Below are 17,910 nucleotides of genomic sequence, written 5' to 3' on the forward strand. Positions count from 1 at the left end.
GATAAACACTTAGCTCAGCTGAACAGTGCAGTTCCCGTCCAGCACTGTAATAACATAATCTTTATGGTAGAGAGAAATCCCTCTTTGCCTGGTTTCCTTAAACCTCTACTCAACAGAAGAACAGTTCAGAAAAATCCTTGCACAGAAGTGTTTCAAGAGCAGAGAGAGCTTATGCAGCCTTCTAAGAGCCCCAAGGGTTAACTGAATCGGGCAGGCTACTTGTACTCCCTTAGGTTGCTGTAGCAACTGCTTGCAGCCAGCTCAGCTGAATGGAGCTCTGCAATCGCATACAGTAATAGCACACAGGAAGCATTTCAGGAATTCAAAACGTTTCTTTTCCTTAGCAGTGCCAACTACTTTCAGACTCATAAACAGGAGCAGTTTCAAATTCAAAAGATTACACAGTCTTAGGTAAGAAAAGTTCCTGGCAAAAATGCAAAATTCGCATCCAATTCTTGCACACAGACAAATGTGCCTTGATATAAAGGAAAACCCACTACAAGCACTCACTCAGTTCAGTTGATTTCCATCTGCTCTGGCACTGCTTCTGTTCCTGCCCAAGCTTCCTGGTATTCCATACTCTCAAACTCTTCTGGTTCACATAAGTCTGAAGTGGGCAAAGTCTCTCCCACGTCCTCCATAGACCAGTCCAGCACTCCAGAATCTGGCAGGTTTGAAGAAAGCTCCTTCCTTCTCTGAGACTCGTTCAGCACACCTACCTCCTCTCTCCACTCCCCTTGCTGCTCTTTTCAGCCTCCCTTTAACCAGACCAAAGCCACTCTCCTTCAGTCTGTAGAGGGGGGATGGGCTTTGGTTCAGCAGCAGGCTGTGTAAGTTCCAGCTTCCCTTCTCTGCTCTGCCTTAGCCTTAAAGGGACAGGCACTTTAGAACTTACTGTCCTTGCTAGTTTGCTGATAGGTTTAAAATACTACCTGCTTGTCTGCTCACAGACAACCTGACCACCTCCATTTCCATTCTCACAGCAGGTGCAAGGGAGGTCAGCCTCAAGCTGCTCTATAGAGCTTGCTTGGTCAGCTGTTCTGCACAGGATCTTACTGCTAGATCTCGGGACAGAGCCTGTGCAGGTGCTGGGTTTGTCATAGCATGTTTAACACACACGCATCTCTGCCATTAAAAAAACAACAGAAACCCTAACAGTAATGACAGGAGGCTGCTTCCACTGTCACTGCCGTTAGGGCTGTGCGCATGTGTCAATTGCTCACTGAGCGATTTGAATCGGTAGGTTTGCCTGCAAATTTGATAGTGCACAGGATCGCTGTTGGTGAATTGGTCAGCGAATCGGCCAACTGCGATCGAGTCACTACCTTTTGTGCATCTAGCCCATTGTCAGGTGTGTTACAATTGAATGACTGAGAACCACTGAGTCGTACATACAGTTACATTATTGTCAGACCCTTCATTTATTCTTTCTGGCTTCTAGCTAATCACAAGTAGACATTTTTTACCTATATTTTAAAGCAGTGTTCTTCAACCGCCAGTCCACGGACCGATGCCGGTCTGCAGAAATTTCCTGCTGGTCCACAGGGCTGGCCCTTGCATTGGGCCCGAGACAGTGTTCTTCAGCCGCCGGTCATCGATGCAGCGTTATCTTCGGGCCAGCTCCCTCTTCCTTGGTGCTGCAGTGCACAAAGCCGCAGGCAGTGGCTCCTACGCGCATCCTGTGCCTGAACCGGAAGCCTTCTTTCTAACGTCGCAGCGTCAGAGGGAAGGCTTCCATATGAGGTGCGGGACACGTGAGGAGCCGCTGCCCACGTCTTTGTGCACTGTGTCAGTGAGGAAGAGGGAGCTGGCCCGAAGATAACACTGGGGGCAGCATAAAATGGGCAGGCGGGTGCAGGCCAGAAGGTAAGGCACAGCATGGAGGGAGGGAGACAACAAAGATAGAGGGAATTATTTTAGTTTTAAATTTAGTGATTGAATTGTGTCAATTTTGAGAATTTACATCTGCTGTCTGTATTTTGAACTGTTCAGGAAGAAATGCATTTTTTTCTTTTTCTCTGGGGTTGTACAGCATCCAGAGTCTTGAATCTTAGGGTTTCATTTGTATGTATTAGTATTTTTAGTTTTTGGTCCTGTATTTATTTGCATGGGGTTATCTGTTTTCTGGTAGGAATGAATGTTGAGAAGCATACAGTGTGTTTTGTGTAGTTTAATTTTGTGGTTAACCATTATGTGTTAATAAGATTATATTGTGTGTGTATATATGAAAAATGAATGGAAAAAATTGTGTTACAATTAGTACTATTATGTGGGCGGGGTCTGGGGCCGGAGATGGGCAAGGTCTGGCCCACAACTTAGCCCAGTGTTCTTCCACCGCCGGTCCGTGGACCGATGCCAGTCCACAAAATAATTCTTTTATTTCCGCCAGGCTATAGGTATCAAAAAGGTTGAAGAACACTATTTTAAAGGAACTAAAATGTGTTTGTTTCTTAATAGTTTTAAGAAGACACTATCCTTCTGTTTCCTCCAGCAGTGCATAGGTTTTTGGAAGCCTTCCAGGGTTTTTACTTTTCTTTGGTTTTTGCTGTGGTGTTATATCTCAAACATTCTTGAATTTAAGCACCCGGCAGCTTTGAGAGCAATTTTGTCAAGGGTTTGTTTTCCTTGAAATTGATTTCATTTGAAGGAAAAATAAATAACTCAGCATTTCCAAATATTAGAGGACTGGTTAATAGTGGAATTTGGGGAGGTGGGAATTTATATGAGGGTTTTGTTTATATAAGTAGTAAGATTCTCAGAATGCCAAGATCTTTTTGTTGGGTAAATGGTTAATCTTCTTAATTTATTTTTCCTTCAGGGAAACATCACCACATTCATTTCAGTTGGACCTGTTTTTCAACAATGTCAGCAAGCCGAGTGCTACTGTGTTTGATAGGTTGGGAAGGTAAGAGCTGTCTGTTGAGTGACAGAAATGTGAAGGTTCTGTTTAGTAGGCATTTGTATGTATTGATGGGTGCAGGGCTTTGCTCCAAGTACAGAATGATTTGTTTATTGTAGAAGATATCCTGCTGTTCAGTGGTAAAGTGTTGTACCTTAAAATGTAAAACTAGACCTGATTTACTAGGTTTTTCTCTTATGCTTTTGCTGCAGGAAGGCATTTTAGTAAATCTGGCACTTCAGTATACTCTGCTTCGGAGGTGGTCGCCCCAGAGGCACAGTCTAGTTCACCCTATTCCTCTGCGGGGCTTGGCTCACTGCAGTCCTTGTTGGTGGCTCCAGAACTCCCATATTGTTCAAGGGACAAGTCTGGATCAGCCACAGTGGACCGATGCCAGTCTTCTTGGTTGGGGAGCTCAGTGTCTAGGTCACTCAGCTCAGGGCACCTGGTCCACGGAGGAGGCGTCCTGGTCAATCAATGTTCTGGAGACCAGAGCTATCTGTCTGGCGCTGTTATCCTTCCACTCCTTGACGGGCAAATCGGTTCAGGTTTTGTTAGACAGTGTCACGGCGGTGGCCTATGTCAATCGTCAGGAGGGGGAGCATCAAGAGCGCTCAAGTGGCGCAGGAGGCGGCTCTGCTCATGCTCTGGGCAGAGTCGCATCTTCAGGAAATCTCGGCCTCCCGCATAGCCGGAGTGGAGAATGTTTAAACGGACTTCCTCAGTCATCACATGTTAGATCCCGTAGAATGGTGTCTAAGTCACGTGGCCTTTCAGTTGATAGTGCAGTCTTGAGATCAGCCCCTAATGGACCTGATGGCCAGAGGAGTCAACACCAAAACTCCCCGCTTCTTCAGTCGTCGCAGAGATGGTCAGGCCGAGGGTCTGGATGCTCTGGTTCAACCATGACCAACGGAGGGGCTGTTGTATATGTTCCCTCTGTGGCCATTAGTGGGCAGAGTTCTTCTCCGCATAGTTCGACATCCGGGCCTTGTGGTTCTGGTGGCTCCGAATTGGCCCAGGCAACTGTGGTACGCAGATCTGGTGAGGCATCTGGTGTCGGATCCTCTTCCTATTTTGCACAATTTTCTGACTCGGGGCCCCATTCCCATGTTCGATCCGAGTCCCTTTTGTCTTATGGCTTGGCTCTTGAAAGGAATTGCCTAGGTAAGAAGGGGTATTCAGACAAAGTGATCTCCACTCTCTTGGGGTCCCACAGACTTTCCACTTCTCAGGTTTATGTGCGAGTTTGGCATATATTTGAGGAGTGGTGTACTGTGCGATGAGTGGTTGCTTTTCGCGTTTCCCTGCCTAACATCTTAGAGTTCTTGCAGGATGGCCTGGACAGGGGCCTGGCTTGGTCTTCTCTTTGGGTTCAACTTGTGGCCCTTTCAGCCTTTCATGGGTTATTAAGGGGTCAGCGTCTGACTGCCATTCCTGATGTCGTTTGCATCTTGCGGGCGGCCAAGTTGTTCAAGCCTCCCGTGCGACCGTCTGTTCCCTCTTGGGATTTGAATCTGGTCCTATCCGGGCTTGTGCGCCCCCAGTTTGAGTCTTTGAGTGTCTGCACCTTGAAGGACCTTACTCTTAAGGAGGTCTTCTTGGTGGCTATTACTTTTGCTAGACATGTTTCAGAGATGCAGGCTCTCTCTTGTAGGTCTCCCTTCCTTGAATTTTCTAGGGAGCGGGTAGTGTTGAGGCCTGTTCCTTCCTTTCTGCCAAAGGTAGTCTCTCCTTTTCATATCAATCAGTCTGTGGTCCTCCCTGCCCTGGGTAGTCAGGAGGTTTCTTCTGAGCAGAAACAGTTGCGCAAATTGGATGTTGGTCGGGTCCTTCGCACCTACTTGCAGAGGACCCAGGAGATCAGGAAATCGGATCATCTTTTTGTCCTTCTAGCGAAACCTCATAGGGGGGATGGCGCTTCCAAGGCTACCATTGTGCGCTGCATCAAGGAGACTGTTGCTTCCGCTTATCTTCTTCAGAAAAAGTCTGTTCCAGAATTTCTCAAGGCTCATTCTACTAGTGGTCAGGCAGCTTCTTGGACTGAGTCTTCGCTGGTGTTCCTGTGGTTATTTGTATGGCGGCAGTCTGGTCTTCTCTACATTCCTTTGTCAGACACTACCGTGTGGACATTCAGGCGCATCGGGACGTAGTGTTCAGTGCGCGTGTTCTGGTGTCGGTCCTTCGGGGGTCCCACCCATGATGGGGACTGCTTTGGTACATCTCGCTTGTACTGCCTATACTGATCTGGAGAGTGTTAAAGAAGGAGAAATTAGGTTCTTACCTGCTAATTTACTTTCTTTTAGCTTCTCTGGACCGGTATAGGACCCCACCTGGTCTATTGTCTAGTTCTTGTGCACAGATTTTCATTTTTCAGTCTGTTTCATCTCGGATATACAGTGGTACCTTGGATTACGAGCATAATCCGTTCCAGGAGCATGCTTGTAATCCAAAACGCTCGTTTATCAAAGTAAAGTTCCCCATTGAAAATAGTGGCAACACCGAAGATTTGTTCCAGAACCCGGGGTCTCTACCTGCCGGGTGCTGCAGCGCCGCCTCCTCCGTCCGCCTCCTCTGTCCGTCATCCGAAGAAGAACCCCACAGTGCCGCTTCGGGGGGGATGCATCTAATGTCCACCAGCCGCCGGAGAACCCCACAGTGCCACTTCAGAGAGATGCCTCCTTCATCCGCCGGCCAGCTCTCCACGTCGGATGCCCCCTGCATGCTGGAGAACCCCCACCTGAGCCCACACAGCCGAGCGCCACCCCACCCGCACACTGCGCACGACACGCACAACGCCGATGATTGATGCTGTGCGCGTCACACGCAATGCGCAGGTGGGACGGCTCCCAGCCACGCAGGCCCAGACAGAGGCCATCCAACCTGCGGAAGGCACCCGACGTGGAAGGCTGGCTGGAAGACGGAAGAGGAATCCCCCGAAGTGGCACTTCCTGGGCTGTAAGTTCTCATTTATCGGGGCAGTGCTTGGTTTGCGAGTCAAAAGTTTGCTGAGTGTTTTGCTCGTCTTGCAAAAACTCGCAAACCGGGTTACTCGCAAACCGAGGTTCCACTGTACTATAAAGAAAAGAGCAGAAATTAATCCATTCCTGGGGAACAGTTGAGCCATGTGGTTTGAACAAGGAAGTTGAATGGCACCTGCTATAATTAGCGGCAGGTGTAGATGAAGTTTAAATAAGAATTAGTTAATGGGATACTAAACAGAATCTCAGTCTCATCTTTGTTTGAGCTGTGGAAAGGTTCTGGGTTTGAGCTCTCGTACTTGTGTGTGGCCAAGATACAAAGTATTATGAATAATCAGCTATGAATGTGTTATTTATGTGTGTTTAGAATTGACCATTTGATTATATTGTAAAGTTTATTTGGTTTAGTAGCAAATGAATGATAATACAGTGGTGCCTCACACAACGAACCTAATTCGTTCCAGGAGCAAGTTTGTTATGCGAAAAGTTCGTTATGTGAAACGCGTTTTCCCATAACAATACATGTTAAAAAAAATGATTCGTTCTGCAGCATAAAATATGCTAAGATGACATAAAAAAAGATAAATTTGTCAAAATGGTGAAAATGGTGGTCTTGCTGAGGCCAAACTCTTTGACGAGGTCACACTGTTTTACCCCACATTCACTCCTTCTAATTATTTCCCGTTTCATTTCAACAGAAATCACCTTCCTGCTTTTTTTAGAAGCCATGATATATAAAAAATATTGAGTTTATCTTAAAAGGACGACTGCCGTGATACGTGCGTGCGTGCGTGATTTAATTCGTAATGAAGAACGATTGCCGCGATACGTGCTTAAGTTAAGCGCAGTGACTAACGACTGCCTGCAGTGCCTGCGCGGAAGGATGCAATACATCGGCAGCGATCGTGGAAGCTCGGGCGACTTCGTTGTGTGAAACGAAGTTCGTTGTATGAATCATGACATGAAGTTCGTTGTGTGCAGCGTTCGCTGTGCGAGGCGTTCTTTATGCGAGGCACCACTGTATTATATATTATAGAGATTGTGAAGAAATGAAGTCATCAGTAATCTAAAGCCCCTGATGACGCTGAAAGGTGAAACACAGAACTGTGTTGGGCTTAACTGTTCATTTTGATCAAGTTGGATATAATATGGTGAAGAGTTAACAAGGGAATGAAAAGACAAGAAAAGTGAAAGTTGGCACAGTGATGACAAGCTCTTAAGACTTGCAGTATTTCATATAGTGAATGGACTTTTAACCTGTGGGATAAATAGGGTAGATTGGGAGGGCTTCATATGTATTATTATTGTGTGAATGAATGATGTTGTTTAATTGAATTTTAAAATATATGGTGCAATAAAAAATGATTTAATAAATTATAAATATTTAGAATATATAATGGTTTAAGGGTATAGCTCTTTTTGTATTGAATTATTGTAAAATTAACCAGAGCTATTGAAGATAATTGATAAATCCTGTTGGTCTTTGTGTATTGGTGGTCATGCATTTTCATTAGAGATATCTTGAAAAACCAACTGACTGGGGGTCCGCCAGAACAGGATTAAGAACCACTGGTTTAAACTACAGTATTACAGATTGTACCCCAGGTTCCTGTGAAAGTCTGAACCTTCAATAATAATAATCATGTTTGTAAGAGTATAGTTGGGAGTATACAGTCCTTGGCAGCAGTGAACTACCATTGTTGCAGCTTGATAGAAACATAGAAACTTGACGGCAGATAAAGACCAAATGGCCCATCTAGTCTGTGCTTGCTGGATTTCTAAAAGCTGTTAAGATGAATAATAAAGCACATCCTGACTCAGACCATTTTGACCATAAAAATGTTTGTTTTTTCACTTTTGCAGCCTTGAATATGATGAGAGCAAATCAATCATTTTTAGACCCAGTGCAAAGGTAAGAACAACTATGGCTTTTGGCACACTTTTTATGGTGATTGCTGGGCATAATTTTCATTGACTTAATTCTAGTACAAAATATTCTTGCTATTGATATTTTCTCTTCCTTATCACACTGCATGGTAATTTGTGGCTTATTCAGTCCTTGGTTTTATTATTGAATGTTTCAAAACACATTTCTCTGTTCCCTGACACATCGATAGAAGGGTAGCATCCATATCAACTTCCATTATTGTTTTCTCTTCTTTCTACAGTTTCTATTTTGTCTTCATTTAGGGATTTTTTTAATCTTTTCCCCTTTTAAGCACACTTTATAAAATAAAAACATTTTTAGGGCTCCTTTTACAAAGGCATGCTAGCGGTTTAACGCGTGTAATAATGCGTGCTAAACCGCGGGATGCACTAGCCGCTACCGCCTCCTCTTGAGCAGGTGGTAGTTTTTGGCCAGCGTTGGGGTTAGCGCGTGAAGAAAAGTCATGCGCGTTAACCCCGCTAGCGCAGCTTAGTAAAAGGAGCCCTTAATGTTGGTTTGATTTATCCATTTATGGCACTGATGGTTTAAATAGGTAGTGATGGGAAGGCAAAACAAAACTCTAAGTGCTAATTAAACCCACAGAGAAGTGATGAATGCAGATAATGCTTAGGCTCTACTCCAGACATTTAATAGCTGAAGACTAGAGAAGCCATGGCCAAATTACTAGCAGTGTCTCCCAGGCCATGCTGACCAAAGAGTAGAAGAGTCTCCAGCGAAAAGAACTGTAGTTAATGGGTAAGAACATAAGAACATCTAGCCCAGTATCAGTAAACAGTTGAGTGCTGCAGGGGTCTGTACTGGGACCGATGCTATTTAACTTATTTATAAATGATCTGGAAATTGGAATGCTGAGTGAGGTGATTAAATTTGCAGATGACACTAAACTATTCAAAGTTGTTAAAATGCATGCAGATTGTGAAAAATTGCGGGCAGACCGCAGGAAATTGGAAGACTGGGCATCCAAGTGGCAGATGAAATTTAATGTGGACAAGTCATGTATCGTTTCTTAAAATTTAGTTGCAGCACAATTCAAGGCGGTTTACAATAAAATAAGTAGAAAAAGAATGCCATTGATAATTACCTAATGTATAGACTCCTATGTGTATTAACAGAAGATTATCCAGGTAAGAACCTAAGCTTTCATTCAATTTTAGTTTTTTTTAAAAGTGAAATGTGAGTACAGGTCCTTCTTCGTTTTGCCATTGTCCTTTGTATGTATTCTGCATTTTAATGTTTTTTCTCTGTATGATATGTTTTGTCAATAAAACTGTTTGCACTTAAATGAAATGTGAGTAATCTTTTATGTACAGAAAAATGATGTATATGCAACCTATCAAAATATCTTTAAGTATTATCTTATATAATAGGTTTTATAATTCCAGTAAAGTTCATTGTATGTATAAAAAAGATCAACAAAAACAATACTACAGGAAAATGTACAAGCTACAGGAATTTATTAAGATGACAAAAACAAAAATCTTAAAAACAAGTGCATAAACTATGTAAAAAATATCCAAAACAGCTGGTCCTAATATTCAGGTGGACCAGACCTAACACGGTCCGTGTTTCGAGGAAACACTCCTTCCTCAGGGGTCCCTAATGTTGGTACACAGAATCAGAAAACCAGAATGGATAAAATAAACAAAATTCTGTCCTTGTCATCAGCTACATCACAAAGAACATCATCGAAGTCTAGGATTCCTCCATCCCCACGCGCTATCAAAACATTTTGATAGCGCGCTTATGTAATTGGAGGATCCTGATTATTGGGTACAAATGCATTGGTTGGAGCATGGGGGATGGAGGAATCCTAGACCTCGATGATGTTCTTTGTGATCTAGCTGATGACAAAGACAGAATTTTGTTTACTTTATCCATTCTGGTTTTCTGATTCAGTGTACCAACACTAGGGACCCCTGAAGAAGGAGTGTTTCCTCGAAACATGGACCGTGTTGGGTCTGGTCCACATGAATATTAGGACCAGCTGTTTTGGATATTTTTTACATAGTTTATGAACTTGTTTTTAAGATTTTTGTTTTTGTCATCTTAATAAATTCCTGTACCCTGTACATTTTCCTGCAGTATTGTTTTTGTTTGCCTTGTATGTTTTTTAACTGCAGATTTTGTTGGTTCTTTTTTGTTTTGCTGTATAAAAAAGATCAACATGTCTAAAATACCTAACACAATTCACTCACTAAAACCAAAATAGTGACACAGGCTCAAAATCTTGATAGATTGCCTGTATCACCACTGTGTGTTAATTTCCTTGATGATTAACTATTTTGGTTTTCATTTATCCCAGGACAAGCAAGCAGCATATTCTTAACGCATGGGTGACGTCACCGACGGAGCCCCGGTACGGACCTTTTTAACTAGAAAGTTCTAGTTGGCCGCACCGCGCATGCGCGAGTGCCTTCCCGCCCGAAGGAGGAGTGCGTGGTCCCCAGTTTCTTCGTTTCCGCGGAGCGAAGAAGACGCATGTGTTTCAACGGCCGTTGAAAAACTAATTTTTGCCTTCCGCTCGCGTATTTTCTCTCTTTTTTCCTTTTTTCTTATCGGATTCCCTTTATTTTTGTTTAAAAAAAAAACTCGTCGAGTTTTCTTTATTTTTTCAGGCCGGCCCCGGCGGGGCCTGTTGCCACCATACAGGCCTCCGGATTCAATTTTGCAGAGGCCATGTTTCCCTTCATGCCCCCTCAACCAGGTTTTAAGAAGTGCCAGCGGTGTGCACGCCCGATCTCCCTCACCGACCCACACAATTGGTGCCTCCAGTGCTTGGGTCCAGAGCATCGGGCTGACACCTGCATCCGCTGTGCTACGCTTAAAAAGCGTACTTTGAAAAATCGGCAGATCCAGCAAAATATTTTGTTTGGTACCGGATCTGCCATGGAACCGGCTGCGATGTCGACGGCACCACAAAAGTCGGCACCGACGACATCGACACCACCGGACCCTTCCTCGGGGTTGTTGGGCCCAGGTAAGCCAGCTAAGAAGCCTCCCACTTCCCTTGAGCGCCCTCCTGCCACGGTTGCGACACCGGCCCTCCCGGCGCCGCACCGGTCCCGCAAACGCTCCGCTCCGATCTCGGTGAGTGCCTCATCATCGGCCTCCTCATCGCCGGAGCGTAGAGCGGCACCTATGGTACCGAAGAAGAAAAAAGCGGTACCGGTGCCTCCCCTGGACGACCGCATCGCGGCCATACTCCAAACACAGTTACAGGAGCAGCTGCAACAACAGCTCCAACAACTGTTGCCGGCGTTGCTGGCACCGCACCTTCCGGTACAGGACCGGTCCGAGCCTCACACTGTCCCATCGGTGTCGACCCCCTCGGTACCGATTAATACTTCCATGCCGGTGCTCTTGGCAGAAACACCTACAGTACGTACCCGTGATGCTGCCGACCCTGTCCGGTCCCAGGAATGACATCGGTCTTCTTCACCCGGTACCGCCTCGGTGCGCTCAGGCAAATCTCTTTCAAAGACCCGCCATGCCGAGCCCTCCACACCGATGTCCAAACGTACGCACCCCGACGTTAGGGACCCAGATTTGTGGGAAGACTCCCCTCACGGTACCGAGGAGGACGCTTCATCAACCGATGAAGAACCCTCCATGACCGACACCGTCTCCAAACCAGAGCAATCCTCTTTCTCCAAATTCCTTAGGGAGATGTCAGCAGCTCTTTCCATTCCCTTGGAGTCCGACTCTAAAAAGTCTCAGGCTTTCCTCGATGCCCTAGACTTTGAGCAACCTCCCAAAGAATTTCTGAAGTTGCCCGTCCACGACATCTTACGGGAAACTTTCTATAAAAACTGGGAAGCTCCCCTCACGGTTCCTGGAGCCCCTCGTAAATTGGATAGCTTATACCGGGTTATCCCAATCCCAGGGTTTGATAAACCTCAATTGCCCCACGAGTCCCTCCTGGTGGAATCTACCTTGAAAAAATCTCAGGGTTCCAGTGTATATGCCTCCACCCCTCCTGGCAGAGAGGGAAAAACCATGGATAAATTTGGTAAGCGCCTTTTCCAAAATGCCATGTTAGCCAATAGAGCCAACAACTACACCTTCCACTTCTCCTTCTACATGAAGCATCTGGTGCAACAGCTCTCCTCCTTACAGAAATATCTTCCTGAACGTAAGGTCCCTCTTTTCCAGCAACATATTTCTAGCCTCCTCCAACTCAGGAAATTCATGGTTCGCTCCATCTACGACTCATTTGAGCTGACCTCTCGCGCATCCGCCATGGCGGTGGCCATGCGCCGTTTGGCATGGCTGAGAGTCTCTGACCTAGACATTAACCACCAGGACCGCCTGGCTAACGCACCTTGTCTGGGTGATGAACTCTTCGGAGAATCCCTGGACTCGACCACCCAGAAGCTCTCGGCACACGAGACCAGGTGGGACACTCTGATCAAACCTAAAAAGAAGACTCCACCTGCTCGCCCCTACAGGCAACAGTCTTCTTACCAACGCAGGTTCTCGGCCAGACCTCTCAACCCGCCTCAACAGCAGCCACGCCGACCTCGGCAACAACATCAAACCCAGGCTCGCTCTCAGTCTCACCAACCTGCCAAGCCTCTACCTCCGTCAAAACCATCTCAGCCCTTTTGACTCTTTTCTCCAGGGCATAGCCAGTCTCCCAACATCATTACCTCTTCCTCAGCCTATCGGAGGTCGCCTCCAGCATTTCCTCAGCCGTTGGGAGGTCATCACATCAGACCAATGGGTCCTCAACATCATTCGCCACGGCTACTCTCTCAACTTCCAGACTCTTCCACCAGACAATCCTCCCGTAGAGTCTGCTTCTCACTCCTCCCAAACCCCCCTCCTCCTGAGGGAGGTCCAATCCCTCCTTCTTCTCAATGCCATCGAAGAGGTGCCTCCGGACCAAAGGGGTCAGGGATTCTACTCCCGCTACTTCCTGGTTCCCAAGAAGACAGGAGACCTCCGCCCCATCCTCGATCTCTGGGACCTCAACAAGTGTCTGGTCAAAGAGAAGTTCAGAATGCTCTCCCTGGCCACGCTTTACCCTCTTCTCTCTCATCACGACTGGCTATGTTCCCTGGACCTCAAAGAGGCCTACACTCACATCCCCATCAATCTGAATTCACGTCGCTACCTTCGCTTTCAGATTCAGCACCGCCACTATCAGTACAAGGTACTACCTTTTGGCCTCGCATCATCGCCCAGGGTGTTCACCAAGTGCCTTATTGTGGTAGCGGCCTTCCTCAGGTCTCACAACCTCCAGGTGTTCCCCTACTTGGACGATTGGTTGGTGAAAGCAACTACGTCTCCACTTGTGCTGCAAGCCACTCATCACACCATCTCTTTCCTCCATCTCTTGGGGTTCGAGATCAACTACCCCAAGTCGCATCTGCTTCCCACACAGCGACTTCAGTTCATCGGAGCAGTTCTCGACACCACTCTGATGAGGGCGTTTCTCCCCTCCGACCGACACCGGACCCTACTCCACCTCTGTCGTCAGGTGCTCCTTCATCACACCATCCCAGCTCGACAGATGATGGTCCTCTTGGGCCACATGGCCTCGACGGTCCATGTACTTCCTCTGGCGCGACTCCACCTCAGGACACCTCAGTGGACTCTAGCCAACCAATGGTCACAGACCACGGATCCTCTTTCTCATCCCATCTCTGTGACATCGTCTCTTCAATCTCTTCAATGGTGGTTGAACTCCTCCAATCTTTCCAGGGGTCTACTCCTTCATCTACCCCCTCACTCCATGATCATAACCACGGATGCCTCCCCCTATGCGTGGGGAGCTCACCTAGGAGATCTACGCACCCAGGGACTCTGGACCCCTCAGGAGCGTCAACATCACATCAATTTCCTGGAACTCAGAGCCATGTTCTATGCTCTCAAGGCCTTCCAGCACCTTCTCTGCCCTCTCCTGTGCACAGACAATCAAGTCGCCATGTACTACATAAATAAGCAAAGCGGCACCGGATCTCGCCTCCTCTGTCAGGAGGCTCTCCGCATCTGGACCTGGGCCACGGACCACAGTCTCTTCCTCAAGGCTGTCTACATCCAGGGCAAACAGAACTCCCTGGCCGACAATCTCAGCCGCATCCTTCAACCTCACGAGTGGACTCTGGACCCTCCAACACTCCGCTCCATCTTTGCTCGCTGGGGCACTCCACAGGTGGACCTCTTTGCAGCTCCTCACAACCATCAGCTGCCCCAGTTCTGTTCCAGACTCTTCTCTCCTCACCGTCTGGCCCCGGATGCATTCCTGCTCGACTGGACGGATCGGTTCCTCTATGCCTTTCCTCCACTCCCTCTGATGTTGCGGACGCTATACAAATTCCGCAGGGACAAGGCCACCATGATTCTCATCGCCCCTCGGTGGCCTCGCAACACTGGTTCTCCCTTCTGCTTCAGCTCAGCTCCAGGGAGCCCATTCCTCTTCCTGTGTTTCCTACTCTACTTACACAGCAGCATCAGTCTCTATTACATCCCAATCTGTCTTCGCTCCACCTGATAGCCTGGTTTCTCTCGGGCTGACCTCTCCAGAGAATCTGTCTCAGCCTGTCCGTCGCATTTTGGATGCCTCCAGGAAACCGGCCACTCTTCAATGTTACCATCAGAAGTGGACCTGGTTTTCCTCTTGGTGTCTCCTGCATCACCACGATCCCACCTCATTGGCGGTGGAAACTGTACTGGACTATTTGCTCTCTCTGTCCGATGCTGGCCTCAAGTCTACCTCAATCAGAGTCCACCTCAGTGCCATCACTGCGTTTCATGAGCCTATCCTCGGAAAACCTCTCACGGCTCATCCCCTGGTTTCCCGGTTCATGAGAGGCCTCTTCCATGTCAAACCACCTCTGAAGCCTCCTCCTGTCGTCTGGGACCTAAATGTGGTTTTATCAGCCTTCATGAAACCTCCTTTTGAGCCTCTTGCCACGACTTCGCTCAAACTTCTAACTTGGAAGGTGCTTTTCCTCATTGCCATCACCTCTGCCAGGAGGGTTAGTGAGCTGCATGCACTGGTCGCCGATCCACCGTTCACTGTTTTTCACCATGACAAGGTGGTTCTGCATACCCACCCTAAATTCCTCCCCAAGGTGGTCTCGGCTTTTCACCTCAACCAGTCCATTGTGTTGCCGGTCTTTTTCCCTAAATCCCATTCTCATCCTGGGGAACAGGCGTTGCACACGCTGGATTGTAAGCGTGCCCTTGCATACTACCTTGACCGTACCAGGGCTCACCGCTCGTCTCCTCAGCTCTTTTTGACCTTCGATCCTAACCGTCTAGGTCGTCCTGTCTCTAAACGGACGCTTTCCAACTGGCTTGCTGCCTGCATTGCGTTCTGTTATGCTCGGGCTGGTCTCTCACTGGAAGGTGCTGTCACGGCCCACAGGGTCAGAGCTATGGCTGCTTCTGTGGCTTTCCTCCGTTCCACGCCCATCGAGGAAATCTGCAAGGCTGCCACTTGGTCCTCAGTTCACACGTTCACTACTCACTACTGTCTGGATGCCTTCTCCAGACGGGATGGACACTTCGGCCAATCTGTGTTACAAAATTTATTTTCCTAATGACCAACCATCCCTCCTCCCTCTCTGTTAGCTTGGAGGTCACCCATGCGTTAAGAATATGCTGCCTGCTTGTCCTGGGATAAAGCACAGTTACTTACCGTAACAGGTGTTATCCAGGGACAGCAGGCAGATATTCTTACGTCCCACCCTCTTCCCCGGGTTGGCTTCTTAGCTGGCTTATCTTAACTGGGGACCACGCACTCCTCCGTCGGGCGGGAAGGCACTCGCGCATGCGCGGTGCGGCCAACTAGAACTTTCTAGTTAAAAAGGTCCGTACCGGGGCTCCGTCGGTGACGTCACCCATGCGTTAAGAATATCTGCCTGCTGTCCCTGGATAACACCTGTTACGGTAAGTAACTGTGCTTTCTTGTTCCCACTTATTAATGTTTTCTTTCGTTATATCCATACTTCAGTTATATATGCTGCTGCCATTCTTAACTTGTATCTCTGATGCTTGCATGACTATCGGTGCAGCAAAGCTGTTTTACCTAAATTGGTAAGAGTGTAGAGAGGCTCACTCTGATCATTAGTATTTCCTCAGGAATGAAGTACATTTGAGAATGGGAAAAAAAAGGCAATTTTCGTGTGTGCATTTTCAAATTGACAGTTAAATTATTTGTGCTCTCTTTATCATCCATGCTAGGCTAGTTCAGACAATGGGTTTTGTTCCCCAGAAGTAGATGGAGATGGAACTGATGCTGCATTCCACTCATCTCTAGGGTTCTGTTTTCAACTATGTACAGATATGTGGATTGGAACAGCAGGATTGTCCTGCAGGGCAGTGGTGTCCAATCTACCCTTCCCTGTGGAGTGGGATCCTGATCAGACTCCCAGGGTAATAGTTTTAGGGCTGATTTCCCTGTTAGAGACTCTCCTTCCTGGTTAAACCCTTTTGAATATCAACACGTGCATTTTTTTCTGCATTGATACCCTTTCTACTTTTACATACACTTCAAGCTCCTGTTACTCACCAAAATTACTATATTAAATATTATTTTATTTTATTTTTTATTTTTATGCTTATTCATCACACATATGTAAAGATAATGAAAAACACTTTGTTGATAAGGTGTGTTTTATATTATACTCAGACTGTATTTTTCTTCCGGAAAATGCAGGTGAATACAGATGGGCTAGTTCTGAAAGGCTGGTACAGTTCTCTGACACTGGCTATCTATGGGTCAGTGGACCGTATGGTTAGTCAAGAAAGAGACTCTCCCCCACCGCCACCCCCACCCCCACCCCCACCTCCACCCCAGCAGCAAGCTGGTTTGAAGAGAAGCCAGAAACATGGTGAGTACATCACATTTGACTCTTAAATGGAATATTATCCCTTTAAAATATACTGTAGATACACTGTTAGTTTATCCTTTCTATTTCCAGTTAATTTGTAACCAGTCCTGGAAGTTTGATGCCATGAGCCTTGTTTTGTTGTTTATTTATATACCACCTATTAATTGTCTAAGCAGTTTACATTCAGGTACACCTTCATTTCTCCCTCTCTGTCCTGGTGGGCTCACAATCTGTCTAACATACCTGGGGCAATAGAGGATTGCATGACTTGCCAAGGGGCACAAGAAGCAGTGTAGGGCTTAAACCCACAACCTCAGGGTACTGAGGCTGTCGCTCTAACTACTGGGCTAGGAAGTTTGGTGCCTTCTTTCAAAGCTATCAAGGAGATTTTTTTCCTTATTAATAGACCCTCTTTGCTACTGTGGCTAGTTTGACCATTCTGATTTAAAACAAACCAAAGAAAATATGTCACATGCAACCTAGTCCAATTTTTTTGAAAGAGTGAACAAGTGATTCACATCTACTCTTTCCATTCCACTCATTATTTTATAGACCTCTGTCATATTACCCTTGAGCCGTCTCTTCTCCAAGTTGAAGAGCCCTAGCTGCTTTAGACTTTCCTCCTGGGGAAGTCCAAACATTTTATCTGTATCTTTTCTAAACCGTTTTATCTTTTGAAATATGGCAACCAGAACTGCATGCAGTATTCAAGTAGTGGCTGTACCATAGAGCAATATAAGGCATTATGTCATCTTTGTTTTCCATTCCTTTCCTGATAATTCCAAACATTCCATTTGCTTTCTTAGTCGCCACCATACTTTGAGCTAAGGGTTTCAACGTATCTTCAACAATGACTCATAGATCTTTTTCTTGGGCAGTGACTCCTAACATAGAACCCAGCATCACGTAAATATAATTAATTAATTAAATTTGTGTTCTGTCCGATCCTCCCCAAAGAGCCCAGAATAGTTTATAGGTCGACATGCACAATATATAGTTAACATTACTGTTTGCTATAGTTACAGTACAAGTTTTTTCTGGTACAGTGGAACCTTGGTTTACGAGCATAATTCGTTCCAGAAGCATGCTCGTAAACCAAATTGCTCGTATATCAAAGCAAGTTTCCCCATAGGAAGTAAGGGAACTGCTTTGATTGGTTCCACCTCCTCCCCCCTCCGAGGCTACCGGCGCTGCTCCATTCTCCCCCCCCTTGAGGAATCCGACGCTGTTCCAAACCCC

General features: G+C 46.5%; 1 protein-coding gene across 5 annotated transcripts in view; it reads left to right on the top strand.

Moving 5' to 3' along the window:
* VIRMA (vir like m6A methyltransferase associated) overlaps positions 1 to 17,910 on the top strand; it is a 354,442-nt gene that overhangs the window by 23,965 nt on the left and 312,567 nt on the right. For all 5 annotated transcript variants that reach the window (XM_033933183.1, XM_033933184.1, XM_033933185.1 and 2 more), the window contains exons 3-5: positions 2,819 to 2,905; positions 7,744 to 7,792; positions 16,497 to 16,671. In XM_033933183.1, coding sequence (XP_033789074.1) covers positions 2,819 to 2,905; positions 7,744 to 7,792; positions 16,497 to 16,671 — 311 coding nt within the window. The remainder of the gene's footprint in view (positions 1 to 2,818; positions 2,906 to 7,743; positions 7,793 to 16,496; positions 16,672 to 17,910) is intronic.

This window comes from Geotrypetes seraphini, chromosome 2 (assembly GCF_902459505.1).
Source record: "Geotrypetes seraphini chromosome 2, aGeoSer1.1, whole genome shotgun sequence".
NCBI classification, from domain to species: domain Eukaryota; kingdom Metazoa; phylum Chordata; class Amphibia; order Gymnophiona; family Dermophiidae; genus Geotrypetes; species Geotrypetes seraphini.